General features: G+C 38.2%; 1 protein-coding gene across 1 annotated transcript in view; it reads right to left on the reverse strand.

Moving 5' to 3' along the window:
* Positions 1-17,733, reverse strand: part of LOC140997846 (hemicentin-1-like) — a 79,575-nt gene that overhangs the window by 3,701 nt on the left and 58,141 nt on the right. Inside the window, exons 4-11 of the mRNA XM_073467900.1 lie at positions 12,734-13,045; positions 12,389-12,427; positions 10,039-10,314; positions 9,119-9,136; positions 7,156-7,470; positions 3,829-4,104; positions 1,301-1,615; positions 973-996 (exon numbers count right to left, since the gene is read on the reverse strand). Coding sequence (XP_073324001.1) covers positions 973-996; positions 1,301-1,615; positions 3,829-4,104; positions 7,156-7,470; positions 9,119-9,136; positions 10,039-10,314; positions 12,389-12,427; positions 12,734-13,045 — 1,575 coding nt within the window. The remainder of the gene's footprint in view (positions 1-972; positions 997-1,300; positions 1,616-3,828; positions 4,105-7,155; positions 7,471-9,118; positions 9,137-10,038; positions 10,315-12,388; positions 12,428-12,733; positions 13,046-17,733) is intronic.

The following is a 17,733-nucleotide window of genomic DNA, read 5'->3' on the forward strand; positions in this document are numbered from 1 at the left end:
CAATTATATTTATTTAAACATAAGAGTGTTTAATGTCAGCGAGGGCAGACTGAATATTAGAAACTCTTCTCAGCATCTACACAAACAACACAGTTCAGAAGCACCAAGAGATGAGCAGATGATGCTGAAGCTCCAAAGCTTGTTTGACTCTGTGACGTGAACTTTTCCAACAGAAACAACTGTTTCTAACAGAATCCAGCTGCACTTACATTTGACTCTACGTACGTATGATTGGTGCATCGCTTTAATGTTTTTAAATTAAATGATCTTTTCCTTCCCTAAAGGTTGGTCCAGTGAAGGGACGGGAGGATGAAGACTTTGGTTGTGGTTTACTATAAAAACACTAGTTGATAAGTTGATGATGGTGAATTACCATTATTGGGACAAATGTGAGTTTCCACACCAGTGACATAAAAAGCTGTCTAGCTCAATAACGTACAGTCATATTGATTTCCTGATTTATTTTGAATTGTCACAAGATGAGCCTGCATCTTTCCTGTGATACTAAAATATCTGTGATGCAATACATAAATATAAACATTCTTACATAAACATTAAACATAAAGTTAAAATTCATGAACCCAGAATGAACCTGGGACTAAACTACATTAATAAAGTAGATTACATTATTCTGTCACGTCAGTAAAAAGACTTTATATGGAGACTTTTTTGGGAAATGCAGTAATTAATTATTTTACTGCAGCATATTGCACAATAACTTCTTCATGTAATTAGACAATCTGAATAAAAGTATTAGATTTAATAACACACAGGCTTCTTGGATTAAAAGATGTTGTTGTATAACTATAATATAATAAACGTGTCCACCTTTAAGTGACGAGTGATCCCAGTCAGTTCAACACAGAGAGGTTCAGGCCCACAGATGTTAGTGTTTAGACTGACAGGCCTGAGAAGACATTTACAGAAACACCTGCAGAGGTGGAGAGTGACGTCATCAGAATCAGGACTCACCTGGGATGTCTCTTAAGACTTGACCTGAAAGGCAAAACAAACATGTTAGATTGTTTTGAAACAGACAGGTAATACTGTGTAAAAGTCATGTTTCATCTACTATAGACGGCTGAAATTTCATTGCACAGAGAGACATAATCTGCAGCGTGTCTCTGATATCAGGCATGTTTGATACAGAGGTCATCTCTCCAGATGTGGCTGCAGCTCTGTGGGCTCGAGGCCCTGCCAGATGTGTATTCTGACCACAACAAAAGTCCATCTGGGACTCTTGAACCAGTCGCAGCAGTAAATGAGCGGACATCTTTAACTGTTTAATGAAAGCACTCACCAACAACAAGCTCAATGATGAATGTTTGTCTCAGCTGAAGATTTGGAAAAATGCAGCTGTAGGTCCCACTGTCGGCCATCTCTGTTTTTGTGATCTTTATGGAGGCGTTGCCGTTCTTCAGTTGATCTTGAAAATGTGAGACTCGACCTTTGAACTGCTGATCTTGACTTGTGAAGATTCCTGAATTATAAAAGAACACCTTATGCCGTCTTTCATCTTTCTTCCATTCAAAGGTCTTTGCTGTGATGTCCTCCTTGGTGCTGAGGGAACAGGGTAAAACAGCATCATCGTCTTCTTCCACTTTCACTCTGACACCTGGAAGATAAAAACATGTGTTACTCAGTATGTTAACATGCAGAGTCATCAGGAAACAAAGTCAGATAACAACTTTACACACCACAACAATAACTCAACACCTGTTTCCTCTAACATAATAGTTTTGGTTGTGTCGTGCTTGTACTGACATATTTTAAGTATATTTAAGCTACACTTCACTCGCATTTGCCCCTAAAAAAATGTATGTGCGAACCGGTAAAATGATTTCGGCGCACAGTGTGCGAGCAAAGGTCACAAGTTACCATCACAAGCACAAGTTACCATCACAAGCACAAGTTACCAGCCCTTTTCACACAGAGTTGCCGCATTATTGCCGCAGCAGCAGTTCGCCAATTCTCCGCCGCTGGTTGTTCACACAGAGCCGAGCAGCTCCGGCTTAAAGACGAACCAGAGTAATTCACACAGCAAGCCGGCGCTGCGGGTCCAGAAGAGGCGTGACGGTACACGTCATGGTGATGACGTATGTGTTTTTTTCAAGGTGTTCCCCGGTGTCCTCCTGTTAATCTAAACATGTACCTGCTGACTGTTTATAATCATATGGATGCTGTTATAATGTGCTGTGGTTCAGATCCTGACCCACCAAACATCCTGGAAAGTGACAAAGTTACGTTTTTCTCTAAATTACATAATCGCCATCAGTCAACAGGACTCTGTCTGACTCTTTCACTCGCGGGGAGGGAGGCTGTTTTCTGGGGGGAAAGTTCACTAAGTCTCGGTGGAGGACTGACCGTCGTGGTGATTTTTTTCACCGTGAGTTAAAGTTTTTTGACGGGGACAGACGCTGTTTTTCGGGCAGAAATGTGACGAAGAGTCGTCGGACAGACAGGAGGACAGAGGCTTTTCCTCATATAAGTTTCCAAAGAGACGACCAGTTACTACGTTACAGTTGTTTGGTCATGTGACGTTGCTTGTGGGACATTTCTCTATATTTTGTTGAGTGATGGACCTGTTTAGTTATCAGACAGTGAACACCAAAACCACTGTTTTTCTGCCTGAAATGAAAAAAAAAATGAAATCAAACACTGTAAATCAAAATTTTGTTTGTGCTGCCTATTTAAATATGAATTGTTCAGCATCGATAAATACATATTTTTTGTGCTCCCAGATATTTTACTTTAGGAGCACATGTGCTCGTTGGGAAAAATGTCAGCGTAGAGCCCTGTTACAGTATAGTTTATTAGGTTTTTGTTATTGAGCTTTGTGTTTGAATGTTACAAAAATATACTCAGCTGGAAACTCTTCAGCTTTATAACACCAGGAGAAGTTGTAGTTTTATTCATGTCAGATCTTGATTTATTGGACTGGATTCAAAGACACAACCACCAAACTATCCTGTTCCTCAGCTGCAACACACAGGTTGTTTTTTACTTTGTGTAGGAGCAAGATTGGTCATTTTCTTTGTTCATTCTTTCTTTGTAAGAAGGAGAGAAACATGAAGAACAGAGAAACAGAAGCCTAAATTACACCTCGTTAGATAAAACATGACACATCAAACATTTTTAAAATCTTCCAAAAGTTTGGTAACATTTACACCTGCAAACACAATCATGCCAGCAGCACATATGATCGTCTGGACAACCCTCCAATGTTTACGCTGAAAAAATGATCTTGAAATGACGTCACATGAAATTTGGTGTCTGATGACTAAACAATATTTTCTGTTACACTGAACTAACATAAAAACGTGTTATAAAATAATGAACATGTGCACCTCTTGTGTTATCAGAGTTCAATTGTGTCGATACAAACACATGTATTATGTGGTGAACAACAAGCTCAACTGTGTGTGAGACTACATCCTGTACATACATATAACTAGGCTGAGTATAAAAAAGGACTTGGATAAGTGCTGACCTTTCACAATTTGTTCTTTATGGTAAAATAAAGATTTGTGTGTGTTGCAGTTTGATACTATGAGATTCATGGTGCACAAAACTTCTCAATGAGCTTCATAACTGTCCTCAGATGTTTCCTCTGAAACATATTTACTGTAAAGAGAGTGAGTGTAACACTGGGAATCTAACTGCATCACATTCAGCACATATAGTGTTAATAATTAATGAAAGTTAATTCTCTCTTCAATCTCTGGTGACTGATGAACCAACGTCATCATTTCTATAAAGGAATTTTTCACTCAGTTTAAAACATTTAAAATTATTTACATATAAAATCACAACTAGGAAGAATCTCACCTTGGATATACACATAGGTCTCAGCAGATATCTCATGGCTGATATTCTTCTGCGTAGCTACACAGCGGTAGGTGTCGGTCTTGGTCACAGTGATGTTGACAGTGATGTATGAACGACCTCCTCTTTCTGATTCCTGTCGCTCATCAGCATGAAGAGTTTTACCAGCTCTGTCCTTCCACTCTACTGTAAGAGGTGGAACACCACGAGCTTCACACTGCAGCAGGATCCCGTCCTTTGTATCATCAAGTATATTGATAATTGGCTTTGGAGCTGCACCTGTAAACACATTATAAACAATAGATTATAAAGAGACAGATTCAGCATTATTAATGTAACATTGGGATTTTGTTCATCCACACTCTGCTTGTATCCAGTTTACAGTGTGAAGAGAAAAACACAATAAAAGCCTCCAGCATCATTTTATGGGACGATATTTCAAACATTTTAAACTGTTTCCAGTTTGAGGCAGACACACAAATACAGTCAACTTGTTAAACTGAACTATAAAGATTGTAATAAAATATAAAACATAGTGTTCAAAGGTAAACACACCTGATGTGTCACATGTTAGTGAGAACTACTTTAATTATGCTGCCTGAAGGAAAAATTAACCATGAAGTTAGTTGAAATTCTGCCAAGAGAAGGTTGTGAAAGATTTAACTGGGTTGTTTCATTTATTTTTACAATTATATATTTTTAAACATGAGAGTGTTTAATGTCAGCGAGGGCAGACTGAATATTAGAAACTCTTCTCAGCATCTACACAAACAACACAGTTCAGAAGCACCAAGAGATGAGCAGATGATACTGAAGCTCCAAAGCTTGTTTGACTCTGTGACGTGAACTTTTCCAACAGAAACAACTGTTTCTAACAGAATCCAGCTGCACTTACATTTGACTCTACGTACGTATGATTGGTGCATCGCTTCAATGTTTTTAAATTAAATGATCTTTTCCTTCCCTAAAGGTTGGTCCAGTGAAGGGACGGGAGGATGAAGACTTTGATTGTGGTTTGCTATAAAAACACTAGTTGATAAGTTGATGATGGTGAATTACCATTATTGGGATAAATGTGAGTTTCCACACCAGTGACATTAAAAGCTGTCTAGCTCAATAACGTACAGTCATATTGATTCTGATTTATTTTGAATTGTCACAAGATGAGCCTGCATCTTTCCTGTGATACTAAAATATCTGTGATGCAATACATAAATATAAACATTGTTACTTAAACATAAAGTTAAAATTCATGAACCCAGAATGAACCTGGGACTAAACTACATTAATAAAGTAGATTACATTATTCTGTCACGTCAGTAAAAAGACTTTATATGGAGACTTTTTGGGAAATGCAGCAATTAATTATTTTACTGCAGCATATTGCACAATAACTTCTTCATGTAATTAGACAATCTGAATAAAAGTATTAGATTTAATAACAAACAGGCTTCTTGGATTAAAAGATGTTGTTGTATAACTATAATATAATAAACGTGTCCACCTTTAAGTGACGAGTGATCCCAGTCAGTTCAACACAGAGAGGTTCAGGCCCACAGATGTTAGTGTTTAGACTGACAGGCCTGAGAAGACATTTACAGAAACACCTGCAGAGGTGGAGAGTGACGTCATCAGAATCAGGACTCACCTGGGATGTCTCTTAATGTTATAAGGTGCGGAGGATGCATGCGACCCGATATTTACGTGTAAAATTACTAAATAAACATAAAACATATTTTCATGTTGACGACAGAAGTCAACACACACATATTACACCTCATCTGAAAGCTGACATGTTCGTCTTTATCAACACATTTAGGAACCTAAAATAAAGATTTACGACATCACAACAGCAGCGTCTCACTTTACGGCAGTAAACAGTTAGCTGCTTACTAGCTAGCCTGTGTAGCCGCAGTTAAAATGTGTTTATAGGTGTAAAAACAGACATTTATAGACGAACAGCGGCTCGTTTTAAAGACAAAAGTCCACCCGTTAAATCCAGCGCGTTTAAACGGAAGCGGAAGTTAAAACCACCACAATAAAAGTCGATTGTGTGCCTCGTTTATTTTTAGCGGCGCTCGTCAAACTTTCCAAACAACTTCATTTTAATCAATTTAAAGTATCGACAAAAGATTTGACCAATGATGTTCAGTATCTCTGAAATCAGTAAACGCCCCGGAACAAAACCAACCAATCAGCATCTTTCTACGACCTAAAGGGACGAACCTAACGGGCTTTTAACTGCATCAGCCAATCACAGGACAGCATCTGTACGTGAGCGCCACATGTGTGTTATTGACAGCTGCTCTCATCCAATGGTAAGTCAGCACCGTGAAAACACTCTGAGTCAGCAGCCAATTAAATTACCTGTGTGACCATATATGGAAGTGACTGTTGTCGGACTTCCTGTGGTCGCGGGACACCCACATAACAGAGAAACTTTATTGATCTGTTTAAGGAGACATGATTCAATGATAATAAATATGTAAATCTTTATTTAAACACTCACAACATCTTTTTATCGTCAACTTTAACACTGAGGGACATTTTTCAGCATCTTAAAGGGATTTATTATCATCATTTGGTAACTTTGGAGAAGTTTTAGAGAGCTCTGTGGACATCTGCTGGAGATAATCTGTACTGCACTTTCTAAAATATCTCAGAGCCTCTTCTGTCTGTCAGCCTAAAATTTGGTTCAGACATTTTAGACAAGTTGAGGGAGAGATCCTGTGAATTTCAGCCTGATGGCCCAGATTATAGCTTATTCATTTAATTTAAAAAATCAAATGAAACAAACAAACAAAATAAAACTTTTACTTTTTCTCTGTTTAATCATTTACCAGTTCAACTGTCTCTGAGCTTTAAATAAGATCAACACAGCTGATAAACCTCAGAGTGTTTGCTTTACAGTGATGTAGTGGACATGTATCAGCTCCTCATGGTCTTTGTATTATACTGTTTAAAATGAGTAAATATTAAGAGGCAGAGACGCACAAAATCAAAATGAACCCCAAGAGGTTAAGTCTGGACCTGAAAGGCAAAACAAACATGTTAGATTGTTTTGAAACAGACAGGTAATACTGTGTAAAAGTCATATTTCATCTACTATAGACGGCTGAAATTTCATTGCACAGAGACATAATCTGCAGCGTGTCTCTGATATCAGGCATGTTTGATACAGAGGTCATCTCTCCAGATGTGGCTGCAGCTCTGTGGGCTCGAGGCCCTGCCAGATGTGTTCTGACCACAACAAAAGTCCATCTGGGACTCTTGAACCAGTCGCAGCAGTAAATGAGCGGACATCTTTAACTGTTTAATGAAAGCACTCACCAACAACAAGCTCAATGATGAATGTTTGTCTCGGCTGAAGATTTGGAAAAATGCAGCTGTAGGTCCCGCTGTCTGCCTTCGTTGTTTTTGTGATCTTTATGGAGGCGTTGCCGTTCTTCAGTTGATCTTGAAAATGTGAGACTCGACCTGTGAACTGCTGATCTTGACTTGTGAAGATTCCTGAATTATAAAAGAACACCTTATGCCGTCTTTCATCTTTCTTCCATTCAAAGGTCTTTGCTGTGATGTCCTCCTTGGTGCTGAGGGAACAGGGTAAAACAGCATCATCGTCTTCTTCCACTTTCACTCTGACACCTGGAAGATAAAAACATGTGTTACTCAGTATGTTAACATGCAGAGTCATCAGGAAACAAAGTCAGATAACAACTTTACACACCACAACAATAACTCAACACCTGTTTCCTCTAACATAATAGTTTTGGTTGTGTCGTGCTTGTACTGACATATTTTAAGTATATTTAAGCTACACTTCACTCGCATTTGCCCCTAAAAAAATGTATGTGCGAACCGGTAAAATGATTTCGGCGCACAGTGTGCGAGCAAAGGTCACAAGTTACCATCACAAGCACAAGTTACCATCACAAGCACAAGTTACCATCACAACCACAAGTTACCAGCCCTTTTCACACAGAGTTGCCGCATTATTGCCGCAGCAGCAGTTCGCCAATTCTCCGCCGCTGGTTGTTCACACAGAGCCGAGCAGCTCCGGCTTAAAGACGAACCAGAGTAATTCACACAGCAAGCCGGCGCTGCGGGTCCAGAAGAGGCGTGACGGTACACGTCATGGTGATGACGTATGTGTTTTTTTCAAGGTGTTCCCCGGTGTCCTCCTGTTAATCTAAACATGTACCTGCTGACTGTTTATAATCATATGGATGCTGTTATAATGTGCTGTGGTTCAGATCCTGACCCACCAAACATCCTGGAAAGTGACAAAGTTACGTTTTTCTCTAAATTACATAATCGCCATCAGTCAACAGGAGACTGTCTGACTCTTTCACTCGCGGGGAGGGAGGCTGTTTTCTGGGGGGAAAGTTCACTAAGTCTCGGTGGAGGACTGACCGTCGTGGTGATTTTTTTCACCGTGAGTTAAAGTTTTTTGACGGGGACAGACGCTGTTTTTCGGGCAGAAATGTGACGAAGAGTCGTCGGACAGACAGGAGGACAGAGGCTTTTCCTCATATAAGTTTCCAAAGAGACGACCAGTTACTACGTTACAGTTGTTTGGTCATGTGACGTTGCTTGTGGGACATTTCTCTATATTTTGTTGAGTGATGGACCTGTTTAGTTATCAGACAGTGAACACCAAAACCACTGTTTTTCTGCCTGAAATGAAAAAAAAAATGAAATCAAACACTGTAAATCAAAATTTTGTTTGTGCTGCCTATTTAAATATGAATTGTTCAGCATCGATAAATACATATTTTTTGTGCTCCCAGATATTTTACTTTAGGAGCACATGTGCTCGTTGGGAAAAATGTCAGCGTAGAGCCCTGTTACAGTATAGTTTATTAGGTTTTTGTTATTGAGCCTTGTGTTTGAATGTTACAAAAATATACTCAGCTGGAAACTCTTCAGCTTTATAACACCAGGAGAAGTTGTAGTTTTATTCATGTCAGATCTTGATTTATTGGACTGGATTCAAAGACACAACCACCAAACTATCCTGTTCCTCAGCTGCAACACACAGGTTGTTTTTTACTTTGTGTAGGAGCAAGATTGGCCATTTTCTTTGTTCATTCTTTCTTTGTAAGAAGGAGAGAAACATGAAGAACAGAGAAACAGAAGCCTTAATTACACCTCGTTAGATAAAACATGACACATCAAACATTTTTAAAATCAACATCCACACAGCACATCTTCACTCATCCACTGCTACACTACTGACTGCACTCACTCCTCCAGCTGTTTGTGAAACAACACGACTAGAACAGAATCTCACCTGGTTCTGGAGGTGGATCTGTGAAGATAACAAGACATGTAGTGAGACATCAGTTATAAAGAACAATTACAGGATTATAAATGAAACGTGGTGATGTTTCCTGTTCATCACTTCTCTGCTTGTACATGAGGATTACAGTGTGTTTAAGAAGGACAGAAACATGAAGAACAGAGAAACAGAAGCCTAAATTACACCTCGTTAGATAAAACATGACACATCAAACATTTTTAAAATCTTCCAAAAGTTTGGTAACATTTACACCTGCAAACACAATCATGCCAGCAGCACATATGATCGTCTGGACAACCCTCCAATGTTTACGCTGAAAAAATGATCTTGAAATGACGTCACATGAAATTTGGTGTCTGATGACTAAACAATATTTTCTGTTACACTGAACTAACATAAAAACGTGTTATAAAATAATGAACATGTGCACCTCTTGTGTTATCAGAGTTCAATTGTGTCGATACAAACACATGTATTATGTGGTGAACAACAAGCTCAACTGTGTGTGAGACTACATCCTGTACATACATATAACTAGGCTGAGTATAAAAAAGGACTTGGATAAGTGCTGACCTTTCACAATTTGTTCTTTATGGTAAAATAAAGATTTGTGTGTGTTGCAGTTTGATACTATGAGATTCATGGTGCACAAAACTTCTCAATGAGCTTCATAACTGTCCTCAGATGTTTCCTCTGAAACATATTTACTGTAAAGAGAGTGAGTGTAACACTGGGAATCTAACTGCATCACATACAGCACATATAGTGTTAATAATTAATAAAAGTTAATTCTCTCTTCAATCTCTGGTGACTGATGAACCAACGTCATCATTTCCATGAAGACATTTTTCACTCAGTTTAAAACATTTAAAATTATTTACATATAAAATCACAACTAGGAAGAATCTCACCTTGGAAATACACAAAGGTCTCAGCAGATATCTCATGGCTGATATTCTTCTGCGTAGCTACACAGCGATAGCGGCCGGTCTTGGTCACAGTAATGTTGACAGTGATGTATGAATGACCTCCTCTTTCTGAGACCTGTCGCTCATCAGCAGGAAGAGTGTTATCAGCTCTGTCCTTCCACTCTACTGTAAGAGGTGGATCACCGTGAGCTTCACACTGCAGCAGGATCCCGTCCTTTGTATCATCAAGTATATTGATAATTGGCTTTGGAGCTGCACCTGTGAACACATTATGAACAACAGATTATAAAGAGACAGTTTCAGCATTATTAATGTAATATTGGGATTTTATTCATCCACACTCTGCTTGTATCCAGTTTACAGTGTGAAGAGAAAAACACAATAAAAGCCTCCAGCATCATTTTATGGGACGATATTTCAAACATTTTAAACTGTTTCCAGTTTGAGGCAGACACACAAATACAGTCAACTTGTTAAACTGAACTATAAAGATTGTAATAAAATATAAAACATAGTGTTCAAAGGTAAACACACCTGATGTGTCACATGTTAGTGAGAACTACTTTAATTATGCTGCCTGAAAGAAAAATTAACCATAAAGTTAGTTGAAATTCTGCCAAGAGAAGGTTGTGAAAGATTTAACTGGGTTGTTTCATTTATTTTTACAATTATATATTTTAAACATGAGTGTTTAATGTCAATGAGGGCAGACTGAATATTAGAAACTCTTCTCAGCATCTACACAAACAACACAGTTCAGAAGCACCAAGAGATGAGCAGATGATACTGAAGCTCCAAAGCTTGTTTGACTCTGTGACGTGAACTTTTCCAACAGAAACAACTGTTTCTAACAGAATCCAGCTGCACTTACATTTGACTCTACGTACGTATGATTGGTGCATCGCTTCAGTGTTTTTAAATTAAATGATCTTTTCCTTCCCTAAAGGTTGGTCCAGTGAAGGGACGGGAGGATGAAGACTTTGATTGTGGTTTGCTATAAAAACACTTGTTGATAAGTTGATGATGGTGAATTACCATTATTGGGATAAATGTGAGTTTCCACACCAGTGACATAAAAAGCTGTCTAGCTCAATAACGTACAGTCATATTGATTCTGATTTATTTTGAATTGTCACAAGATGAGCCTGCATCTTTCCTGTGATACTAAATGTTACGACCATAAGCAAAGGGGTATGAGGAAGTAACATAAGAACCAGATTTCAAGGTTTAACAACAAAGGATTTTTTATTAAATGAAGCTTCAGATCGTCTTAACTAAAGGAGGTGAGGTAAAAGGGAACTGAGGGCGCACGAGTGCTGTTCAAAATAACAAACAAATATAACAAAAAGAGAACTCTAAACAGAGCCTATAATCTTCTAACTGGAAAACCAAAACGGGAAAGAAAAACCTCACTAACTAATCTACTATTAAACAACAAAATACACATCAAACAGCACCCCTAACTAGTGAATGTAACAAAGGAATATCTTCGTGATGAAAATCAGTGAACAGAATAAACAACTAAACCCTGCCCAGTCCCAATACATCAAACTACCAACCTCCACCGTTTTCCACGATCTAACACACGAGTATAGTTTTAACCGAGGCAAGCTCATCACCGAGATACCACAACAAAAGCCGCCTCGATGCTCAGGCAGCTGTCATTTAAATGCCCGAGCCACGGCAATTGTCTCCCGCTGATTGGTCAGCCCGAGCGAGGGTGCGGCACGGGTCGCACCAATCACAGTCCGGTTCCCAGGCTCCAGCGTCACCGGCCGCACGTCCCCAGCTGGCAGCCACACCTAGAGGTACAGGGGATAAACACAGACCCACCCGCGCCGGGACGTAACGGCGGGGCCGTAACACTAAAATATCTGTGATGCAATACATAAATATAAACATTGTTACATAAACATTAAACATAAAGTTAAAATTCATGAACCCAGAATGAACCTGGGACTAAACTACATTAATAAAGTAGATTACATTATTCTGTCACGTCAGTAAAAAGACTTTATATGGAGACTTTTTGGGAAATGCAGTAATTAATTATTTGACTGTAGTTTATTGCACAATAACTTCTTCATGTAATTAGACAATCTGAATGAAAGTATTAGATTTAATAACACGCAGGCTTCTTGGATTAAAAGATGTTGTTGTATAACTATAATATAATAAACGTGTCCACCTTTAAGTGACGAGTGATCCCAGTCAGTTCAACACAGAGAGGTTCAGGCCCACAGATGTTAGTGTTTAGACTGACAGGCCTGAGAAGACATTTACAGAAACACCTGCAGAGGTGGAGAGTGACGTCATCAGAATCAGGACTCACCTGGGATGTATTCACCTGTTCTGTCTCTTAAGACTTGACCTGAAAGGAAAAACAAACACAGGTTAGATTGTTTTGAAACAGACAGGTAATACTGTGTAAAAGTCATGTTTCATCTACTATAGACGGCAGAAATTTCATTGTACAGAGAGACTTAATCTGCAGCGTGTCTCTGATATCAGGCATGTTTGATACAGAGGTCATCTCTCCAGATGTGGCTGCAGCTCTGTGGGCTCGAGGCCCTGCCAGATGTGTATTCTGACCACAACAAAAGTCCATCTGGGATTCTTGAACCAGTCGCAGCAGTAAATGAGCGGACATCTTTAACTGTTTAATGAAAGCACTCACCAACAACAAGCTCAATGTAGAATGTTTGTCTCGGCTGAAGATTTGGAAAAATGCAGCTGTAGTTCCCGCTGTCTTCCTTCTTTGTTTTTGTGATTTTTATGGAGGCGTTGCTGTTCTTCAGTTGATCTTGAAAATGTGAGACTCGACCCGTGAACTGCTCATCTTGACTTGTGAAGATGCCTGAAATATAAAAGAACACCTCCTTCTGACCATCTTTCCTCCATTCAAAGGTCTTTGCTGTGATGTCCTCCTTGGTGCTGAGGGAACAGGGTAAAACAGCATCACTGTCTTCTTCCACGACCACTCTGACACCTGGAAGATAAAAACATGTGTTACTCAGTATGTTAACATGCAGAGTCACCAGGAAACAAAGTCAGATAACAACTTTACACACCACAACAATAACTCAACACCTGTTTCCTCTAACATAATAGTTTTGGTTGTGTCGTGCTTGTACTGACATATTTTAAGTATATTTAAGCTACACTTCACTCGCATTTGCCCCTAAAAAAATGTATGTGCGACCCGGTAAAATGATTTTGGCGCACAGTGTGCGAGCAAAGGTCACAAGTTACCATCACAAGCACAAGTTACCATCACAAGCACAAGTTACCATCACAAGCACAAGTTACCATCACAAGCACAAGTTACCATCACAAGCACAAGTTACCATCACAACCACAAGTCACCATCACAACCACAAGTTACCATCACAACCACAAGTCACCAGCCCTTTTCACACAGAGTTGCCGCATTATCGCCGCAGCAGCGGTTCGCCAGTTCTCCTCCGTTGGTTGTTCACACAGAGCCGAGCAGCTCCGGCTTAAAGACGAACCAGAGTAATTCACACAGCAAGCCGGCGCTGCGGGTCCAAAAGAGGCGTGACGGTACAGTCATGGTGATGACGTATGTGTTTTTTTCAAGGTGTTCCCCGGTGTCCTCCTGTTAATCTAAACATGTACCTGCTGACTGTTTATAATCATATGGATGCTGTTATAATGTGCTGTGGTTGAGATCCTGACCCACCAAACATCCTGGAAAGTGACAAAGTTACGTTTTTCTCTAAATTACATAATCGCCATCAGTCAACAGGACGCTGTCTGACTCTTCACTCGCGGGGAGGGAGGCTGTTTTCTGGGGGAAAGTTCACTAAGCCTCGGTGGAGGACTGACCGTCGTGATCAATAGTCATCTCTACAATATTGTCATAAGTTTTCACCTTGTCATTTGTATCAATTCAGTATGTTAGCATGCTTGCTTTTTAGAGAATAAATCAAAGAAAGAGGACCAGAATCGATCTAATTCAGGGCAACCCCAGAACATATGATATAAAGTCGCAGGAAGCATTTTGCATCTGTCACGGAGGGGGTCAATGTGTGGGTACATTTTTGTCAAGGCAGTCTGACAATAATGTGACGGTGCAAAACCTTGAACTGGACAAGACTGTGATGTGCACATATGGATGAGGACTGTACACGATCCAAGGCTGCATCCCAAATGTCATCCAAGATGACAAAGCCAAGCTCCTCTTCCCAGTGCTGTTTTATAACAGTTACAGAAGGCATATTAATTGAAATGATGTATTCATACACTTTGGCCAGCCTCCCCCTTTGAGAGTGTAAAAGCATGTTAATAATATGATCAAGATGAGTTTTAGGTGGGAGAGAGGGAAAAATCTGGGAACTTCTTCCTAATAAAATCCCTCACCTGCAAGAACTGAAAAAAAGGAGACCGTGGCAGATCAAGTTTTTCTTTAAGTTGTGTGAAATTGGCGAAGACACCATCTATGTACAAGTGCTCCAGTGTTTGGATGCCCTTGGCATCCCAGGTTTTAAAAACAGAGGAATGGCTAGAGGGGGGAATAAGGAGTTGTAAGAGAGCGGGGAGAAGAGAGAGATGCTCTGCAGGCCAAAGGAAAGTTTAAATTGTTTCAGACTTCTTAATGAATGCCACACAACTACATTATGTTTGGGGATTGAAACTGGGAGTGGGAGCGATGCCCCTAAGAGAGCAGAGAGGGAGTATGGATGGCAAAGGGACGTTTAGATCATTTTTAATGCAAACATCAGACAAATAATTTGGCTTGCTGTGCAGTTAACTGCACAAACAGACCAGAGGAGAGCAGGGACAGATGCTGGTGTTTCAGATCAGTGACAGACTGCAGACAGCAGCTGGAGCTGTGGAGCTCTGGAGGAGACAGCTGTGGGCAGAGCACAGAGCTTCTGGAAGAATAAACCCCCGGACTCAAGGAGAGCACAGAGTTTGTTTTATAACCTTTTCAGATTAAAGAAGTGGATTTATCTTCACTCTTGCCACTGTTCTGTACTGTAACTCTCTTCTTTGACTGCTGAATGAAGGAAATGTACTTTACTTTATGACTATGTAGAATAGAGATGGAAAAAAGAGACGATACTGCAGGATTAAACTGTAGTCCAGATCTGATGAGTCTAACTGAGTGGGTTTTGATCTGGACCTGGTCTAATGTGGTCTGGATGTGTAAAAAGCAGTGAAATTGCCATTTTTTTCCACAAATAGAATATTTTTAGTTGAAGAGGAGATAAATGCTACAGTACAAATAAATAAAAGTCAGGATAATCAAACCCTGTGATGTCCCCTGTCATATTGAAGTATTGTTTTGTTTTTTTTGGCTTTTTAATACTGAGCAGGTCGAACCACAGCAAATAAGTAGGAATAGAAATAAGACTGAAAATCAGTTCACCATGAGCAAGGACAATTAGGAAACAATGCTAGAGTTGAAGATGATCAAAACTTTGATTGTGAACCAATTACAGACCGTGTCATTGTATAATTCATTATCACTTCATCTCCTCCATATTTATCACGTTTGTCCATGAACTGGCTTGAAAATGACTAAACAGAGCCATCTGCAGGCTTCTTACTGAATATTTCAATAAGAAGCTGTGGATCAGACGCAGCTTCAGCGTCACTATACAGATTCCCGGGTCCACAGCTCTTCACCCCGGAACATGAATGACACAGAACTACAGAAGACAGTCCAGTGTCTGTTACTAAACCACAGAGCGGACGGTGAAAGCTCATAGGCATAATATATATATGCTCATAGACATATATAATATATATACTCATAGACATATATAATATATATATATACACACAGACATATAATATATATACTCATAGACATATATAATATATATATATACACACAGACATATAATATATATACTCATAGACATATATAATATATATACTCATAGGCATATATAATATATATATGCATAGACATATATAATATATATATACTCATAGACATATATAATATATATATATACACATAGACATATAATATATATACTCATAGACATATATAATATATATATACATAGACATATATAATATATATACATAGACATATATAATATATATATACTCATAGGCATATATAATATATATATACATAGACATATATAATATATATACGCATAGACATATATAATATATATATACTCATAGACATATATAATATATATATACATAGACATATATAATATATATATACTCATAGGCATATATAATATATATATACATAGACATATATAATATATATACGCATAGACATATATAATATATATATACTCATAGGCATATATAATATATATATATATACACACAGACATATAATATATATATACTCATAGGCATATATAATATATATATATATACACACAGACATATAATATATATACTCATAGACATATATAATACATATACTCATAGACATATATAATACATATACTCATAGACATATATAATACATATACTCATAGACATATATAATATATATACTCATAGACATATATAATATATATATACACATAAACATATATAATATATATATATACACATAGACATATATAATATATATATACACATAAACATATATAATATATATATATACACATAGACATATATAATATATAAACTCATAGACATATATACATAGACGCCTCATTGAGCGCTGGACCGTACTTGGATATACGTACTTGATATTGGAGGAGGCAGATCTGCCCCGTGAACTAATACAAGTGAACTTTACAAAGCTCCTTCTGCAAAGTGCTGTAAGTTAATGTCTCTCATTTACACATTCACACACGAACGAATATATTCAGGAAACAGACAGGAGCCAGAAACAACGTCTGTAACGTCCTCTGATGATTATAAACGTTAACTACTCCTCATATGTTCAGTAAACAGGTGGGCACCAAACCACCGGATACTTTTATAATGTTTTTATGTGTTTACAGCTGCCAACGTATGTAACGCTGCTACTGTGATGATACATGACGGTTAAATATTGAATCTGTGTCTATAATAACCAGATCCTGACATGTAAATGTGACATCTGTCTACCATACTGTCAACTTAAATATGGACAACTGACTGCATAATATATTAATCAGAATCAGAAACACTTCATTAATCCCCGACGGGAAATTGCTTGCGTTACAGCTGCTCCCATTCAAAGTCAAGAATATGCAGAAAAATAGTAATAACAATAATAATAATAATGATGATAATAATAATAATACAAACTATATATATAGTGCATATTTATAAAAGTAGCCCACTGCAACTTTACTTTTTTTTTTTTACCATGTAATGTTATTTTATACAATATCATATTTCATAATGTTCTGTCATGGAGTTTATCACTTCACTGCTAAAAGAAAAGAAAGCAGGCTCACTGCCAGTTGCAGTTTCTTATCTTGATTTGCGGACTTTTTAATTATTTGTCTCCATGATTGTTAATTTTATTACTTAGATGATCAGAAATCACCGTGTAAAAACGACGTTGGTGCTTTTTATTCCAACAGACATCACATTTACATGTCAGGATCTGGTTATTATAGACACAGATTCAATATTTAACCGTCATGTATCATCACAGTAGCAGCGTTACATACGTTGGCAGCTGTAAACACATAAAAACATTATAAAAGTACATCTGGTGGTTTGGTG

The sequence above is a fragment of the Pagrus major genome, chromosome 6, assembly GCF_040436345.1.
Source record: "Pagrus major chromosome 6, Pma_NU_1.0".
In the NCBI taxonomy this organism is placed as follows: Eukaryota; Metazoa; Chordata; class Actinopteri; order Spariformes; family Sparidae; genus Pagrus; species Pagrus major.